Source organism: Citrus sinensis, chromosome 7 (assembly GCF_022201045.2).
Source record: "Citrus sinensis cultivar Valencia sweet orange chromosome 7, DVS_A1.0, whole genome shotgun sequence".
Lineage (NCBI taxonomy): Eukaryota > Viridiplantae > Streptophyta > Magnoliopsida > Sapindales > Rutaceae > Citrus > Citrus sinensis.
Genome location: NC_068562.1, coordinates 1,749,863 through 1,755,862, shown reverse-complemented (window position 1 = coordinate 1,755,862; position 6,000 = coordinate 1,749,863). Strand labels below are relative to the sequence as shown.

The following is a 6,000-nucleotide window of genomic DNA, read 5'->3' as shown; positions in this document are numbered from 1 at the left end:
GGAACAAAATTGTTGCGGAGAGAGCTAAAGTAAAGTCAGTCTTTTGGGCTTTATACATTCCGGATTTGAAATGCTTTTTTATTGGGCCTTTAGTCAGAAGGCCCAAGTAGGCAGCCCCAAGGCCCCCCAACAATGATTTCATTATTGGTTAAGTGATTTGTTTTGAACGAATTATATATAATATATACTTTTGAGTTTTAAAGAAATTAACTGTTTTATTTTTGTTTTTAATCAACTTCATCAGAAACTCGTAGACAAAATCTAAAGATTTCTCGATAAAATAAAAAGCATTTTAGTTTTGATTTTAAAATATATGTAATATTTAAAATAGCTTTTCAAAAAAAGAAAAAAAGAAAAAAGGCATTTCCTATCTGCGATTCTGCGTACGGAGGACGACCTTCAGCTTTTGAACTGCAAAAATACTGTCTTTGTGTTTCAAAAATAGATAACTAAAAAATTGTCCTGCTTGATATTCAGGAGGTCCAACAAAAAATCTTTACCCGCGTTTTTGAATGGGAAAATTCTGCAGTCTGCATTCAGCAACCAGCAAGTAGAGCGCCACAGCCACTGTCTCACAAGTCCACTTCATTCCCCAATTCCACTGATCAATTTCGTTGCATTTGAATCCTGGAGTGAATTCTTTGCTGACGCATGGCAGCCCTTGCTGCTTCGGTCTCTTCTTGGATCCCCGAAGATGACATCCTATTGAAGAACGCTGTTGAGGTACTTTTTTTTTTTTCTATCATTTAATTTCCAAGTTGTTCTTCTTTTGGTAAATGAAACCCTAGGCCTAGGTTCAGCTTCATTCTTTCTTTTCCTGGCTCGTTAGATTAGCCTTTTAGAAATCACATCCTACGGTTGATATAAGTGGTTGAATTTTGTCTATGTATTCTAGTTTCCTGTCATGAGTGTACTCTGCTCAGTTGAGGTAATACTTGTTATTAGTATTTAATAAGCAACAAGCGTCTCGAATTTGGAAAGCCACAAAGGTATTTGCTGTTCTGTTCACGGCATAAGCTTATTTTCTGGATAGCTTTTGAATTAACTGAATTTATTCATTTTCTTTTTGTAATTTTCTTCAATTTCAGGCAGGTGCTTCTTTGGAAGCACTTGCTAAAGGTGCCGTGAGATTTTCTCGCAAGTTTACGATACAAGAATTACGGGACCGGTGGCATTCTCTCCTCTATGACCCTGTTATTTCAGCAGAAGCTTCTGCTCGCATGGTTGAGTTTGAACTTTCTGCTTCATCAAAATCCATCAGGTCTGGTATAGGTATGGACGCTGCAGAATTTACTCCAAAAAGAAAAGTTGAGACTGTCCGTAGACTGTATCATGCCTTGCGGAAGAAAATTTGCATCCAACCTTCAAACTCTCCCAATATAAATATTTTGGGTTCACCAAACAGAAATGGTAGCATCTGTGATGGTGTTGCTTGTCAAGGTAACCATGAGACTCGAGTTGTGAGTTCCATGCTTGGAGATTGTGTTCAGAACCGTTTCGAGTTTCAGGAAATGGACATAGATTTATTGCCTTGCGCCACACAAGATAATAATTTTGCCCAAGAATCAGTAGCGCATGACGTTTTTGAGCAGAAAATTAAGCATGAAAATCCTGCCCATATTATGGGAGAGGCTTTAGTTGACTTTGAGAATTGTCCAAGTTTTGAGGGAATGGGACCCTCCAATACATTGCCAGAAGGTGACACTTCATTTCACTCGTTGGGGTGTTCATCTCCACAGCCTAGGACACCTCTCTGGAAGACAATTGAGGATATGCCAGCACCTGCAATGCCAATCAACTTGAGCCACGAAGTTAAAGGTCAGACTTCAGAAGTGACATTTATTCTTCCTGATGATATGGATGAAAAGAAAATAAGTTTATCTGCTATCTCAGAAACTGATTTAGCTGATCTTTCAGACTCTCTTTTAAACTTGGAGAATGATGATCAGCTTCATCCCATGGATGCAGATGCGAAAGACACAATTGATAAGCCTTGTAGTAATCGCAATACTCCAATAATGTTGAGTTCTCCTAAAAGTAATGCTCATCAAGAGGATGTACCTGATACTAAATTACCTGGGACATGCCTTGCAATTCCTGATGGTTCAAGTCATGCAGAATTGGAGGTTACGGTGGTCCAATCCCCCTCTGGCAAAGGGAATCAACATGATGTTTGTAGTTCAGATGTCAAAGTGCCTTCATCTTCATTATTTAGAAATTTTCAGTCTCATGATCGCCCAGAAAGAGAGATGGAATGCATATTGAACAGTGAAGACCCGGAGATTCCTTGCAACGATGATTTTATCCCAGGTAAAGTGATTACTTCTTCCGCAGTTCAAGCACTTCACAAGGAGGTTAGTGACCTGGCTCCATCCTTCACTACTTGGAAGAAAAATGAAAAGAAACTAAGCCTGAGGAAAGAAGACAATTCTTCACCATCTTTTACTGCTTCCCAGATGGGAGGATCAGACTTGTTTCCAGGAAGCAGTCACAACCAACTTTTTAGCGGTGGAGTTAAATCTAAGTCTCTTGATGTCATCAGTCCTGCTGGTGTCCCCAAAAATGCTGAAAATGACCATGCAGATCCAAGTCAATGCAGATCAAGACTAGCCACCCCAAAATCCATTGCACAGGCTGCAGTGGAGCAGGATTCTCTCAGTGCATTTAATGTCACAGATCTGCAGTTACATGCAAGTTCCAGTACAAACCCCTCAACCTTAGGTCAGGAAGCATCACTAGATCACGAAGAATCTGAAAGTGATGATGACATTCCATACTTTTCTGATATTGAATCACTGGTAACTCTTGTTAATTTTGTAATGAAAAGATCTTCATGTTTACATTTTCTTAATTATCGGGAATTAAGTCATTTATTTTCTTTTCTTTACTTTCAGATACTGGATATGGATTTATGCCCGGATGATTGGGATCAATGTTTTAGTAAAGAAGGTACTCATTAGGTGCTCAGTTCAATCAGCATACCATGTTTTCTAGAAACAATAATGTACTGCTAGGAATTAGTTCTACGGAAACTCCACCATCTTAACATTTAGACACTTGATTATGGCCTAATAATTTGTCTCTCGTGAGATTAATTTAATTTGCTTCCACATAATATGTGGCCTTATGTTGAGTTCTATTTCCAAATGGCTGACACCAGTGGCTACCTATGTTAACATTTTCTTTCGTTCAAATGTCTAGTGTCAAGATATCAACATGAGGATACCAAGAGGACAATTATAAGGTTGGAACAGTGTGCTCAATCTGCAATGCAGAGAGCAATTTCTTACCAGGGTGCACTTGCCATCTTTTATGGTCGCCGCTTGAAGCATTATATAAAGACAACTGAGGTATTATTTTACAAGCTTTGACATTTTCTTTCAAAAGTTATATATTTCAAGTACATCCAAATTTAGGAGTAAAACTGTTTGATTGCTTTGATGATATCCTTCTAAATGGCATACTCTGCTGTAGTAGGTATATTGAATTATAGGAAGATAGGAGGTAGATCCATATTGATCTAGCCCATAGTAAAGTGCCAAAAAAAAAAAAAAAAACATATTTATAGATGACTTAAAAAGATTTTCTTTTCTTTGTTGACCCTATCTACTGGCCTGTGAAAAGTTTATGGAGGTCTATGCTTTTCTTATTTAGTCATTTGAATTTAGATGTTAGATTCGGGCAAGATTGTAAATTTTTAATTGCTGGTAGACCTTGAATTTATTAGATTATAGCTGGATGTTAATTCAGAGGATTCATGATAAGCTAATTCTACATGTGCATGGCCATTGTAATGTTATCTGCTTTGTGCTCTTCTGTATTGTTTGTTTGGGCAAAAATGATGTGAAATTGTTCTCATCTTCCTAGTATAACTTCTTTCAACTCTGTAGATCATACTTGGCAGAGCAACAGATGGCATTGATGTTGATATTGACTTGGGAAGGGAAGGGCGTGCCAACAAAATATCTAGACGACAGGTTTACTTCTTTAGGTTTTTTTAATGTGATTCTTCTCATACTTGCATTTGTTATTCACGGTCAAGATCTTGAGTTTATGTTGTTAATTGGCACTAAGAGAATCAAAGTAGCTATACTATCAGATCAACATGTTATAATACTTGAGCAGATAATCGAGGGAGGGACTAAGGGCTAACAAATTACCAATAAAGAAAGATCAAGAATGTCAAGAAGGTAGATTAGTAACTAAGCCCTCGTGCAATGATTGATATTTTCAGGTGATCTTTTTTCTTTGGTTTTTTCCCATACACATTTGGGCAAATGTATAGGCCATAGGTAAAGAGAAATTGCTTCTGTTTAGGTTTTTAGGCACATGTTTGAGATCTAAGCATCCTTTGCTGGTCAGAGTTGTACAATTAGTATTCATTATTTCTTCTTGGCACTTGCAAAATGGACATTTTTTTTTATTGCCCTGAATTTTGCTGACAGTATAATATGTTACATTTGTTGTTAGGCACTTATAAAGATGGAACAAGATGGTTCCTTCTTTTTGAAGAATCTTGGTAAGAGTTCTATGTTTTTGAATGGCAAAGAAATTGCTACTGGACAGGCTGGAAGTCTAAGTTCAAGTAGTTTGATTGAGGTATGTTGCTTCTATCATCATATCATATGCTGCTACTTGATCTGGTTTATGGGTATGAAGTATGCATTGATTTTTATTCCAAGACAATCCAATGAGCCACTTCATAAATGAAAGTAATGGTATATTTACAGATCAGGGAAATGGCATTCGTGTTCGAAATAAATCATAAATCAGTGAGGGAGTACGTGGAAAATGCCACCAAAAGAAACCAAGAAAAGAATACCAATTTTGAATGGTCTGAACGGGTTCCATGATCTGAGAAAGTAGTCCTTTTCCCCTTAGTTTCTCTGGAAATACTTATCAGCTTCCAACGCCGATGAGCTAATGTATCGTATACACAGGAACATAATGTTACATTAGGATCGGATGTAAAGACTTATTCACATATATGTAAAGACTCGTTATACGGCAATGATAGCTCTATACTCACCAGAAAAGAAATTAAAGAACAGTGAGGAAGATATTTGTTTATATAACTGATTACCCGCATCTACCTTCAATTTATTGTTGTAGTTCTTAATTTTATTAATTTTTGGTTCCGTGTGTTTGACCACCAACGAAACTACTAAGAGGTTTAAATTGAACCCAACTGAACGGATATATAAATCAGATTGATATTTTTCCTCTTTTTTTTTCCCCTCCTCTCACTCTCTCTGTGTGTGCCGGCTAAGAGAAACTGTATCATTTCAGATCACCATAAACTTGGAAAAGAATCGCAGAATTTTGAATTTTGCCAACTTAGAAGTTTTAACGTGTCAGATTTTATCATAGTTGCAGAAAGAGCTGAAAGGCTCGGACCGACCAACGTATTATACGCCGTGGCCGTGCTGTATTCGTACGACAGAGACTTTTTTTGACCAAAACAATTGAAGGAAACTTATCACTTGCATTGCACAACGTCTCCGTAAATTAAATTACAATTTCACAGACATAGTTGCTCAAGAACATTTTGAGTTGGTCAATTTGGCTTCGCAATTTTACCATCATTTGATTAAAGAAAAAGGATTACCAAAGGCGTCAAAAGGGATGAAGGGAGGGAAACCATGATTCATGAAGAGGTATTCATTTGATTCTACTTTACTCAAAAGTTCTGCTTCGTTTTCCTTTCTACGTTTTCGTTGTCGTGTGTGGTGGCCTCTGAATTAAAAGAGAATTGCAAGTCCCTCGGCATTGTAAAATGAGTGAACACGATACAAAGATAAATTAAAATACAAACAAACCACAAGGGGACCCACAATAAAGATAATTGGGATGATTAGCCATTAAGGATTCATTAAAACAACAATTTAGTTGCGTCGGGTGTGCCCATTGAGAATCTGCATGCTGGAAATGTTAAAATTCAAAGTTCGTTAGCAATTATGTGCATAAATAATGCACCCACCAACTTTTGCATGAGAACCA

The 6,000-nt window shown here is 37.2% G+C and overlaps 1 protein-coding gene across 3 annotated transcripts; it reads left to right on the top strand.

Moving 5' to 3' along the window:
- Positions 1–238: 238 nt before the first annotated feature.
- LOC102628084 (uncharacterized) lies at positions 239–5,099 on the top strand. 3 transcript variants are annotated; one of them, XM_025099332.2, is made up of 8 exons: positions 244–723; positions 896–989; positions 1,089–2,798; positions 2,895–2,949; positions 3,202–3,350; positions 3,891–3,977; positions 4,471–4,599; positions 4,731–5,099. In XM_025099332.2, exons 3-8 carry the CDS (start codon positions 1,221–1,223, stop codon positions 4,851–4,853), a joined length of 2,121 nt encoding a protein of 706 aa, XP_024955100.1. In that variant the 5' UTR covers positions 244–723; positions 896–989; positions 1,089–1,220; the 3' UTR covers positions 4,854–5,099. The 3 variants fall into 3 exon arrangements, 2 of the variants coding, with proteins under 2 accessions (XP_024955100.1, XP_006466889.1); XR_003065649.2 differs by lacking the exons at positions 896–989; positions 4,731–5,099 and adding an exon at positions 4,126–4,234 and having other exon boundaries at positions 239–723; positions 4,471–4,605; XM_006466826.4 differs by lacking the exon at positions 896–989.
- The last annotated feature ends 901 nt before the right edge of the window (positions 5,100–6,000 follow it).

What these genes read in the sequence shown, in the direction of transcription:
- LOC102628084 (XM_006466826.4), top strand. Translation starts at nt 652, where the DNA reads ATGGCAGCCCTTGCTGCTTCGGTCTCTTCTTGGATCCCCGAAGATGAC. An exon ending in TTTCTGATATTGAATCACTG is followed by an intron (nt 2,799 to 2,894) that starts GTAACTCTTGTT and finishes CTTTACTTTCAG; the next exon opens with ATACTGGATATGGATTTATG. An exon ending in ACAAAATATCTAGACGACAG is followed by an intron (nt 3,978 to 4,470) that starts GTTTACTTCTTT and finishes ATTTGTTGTTAG; the next exon opens with GCACTTATAAAGATGGAACA.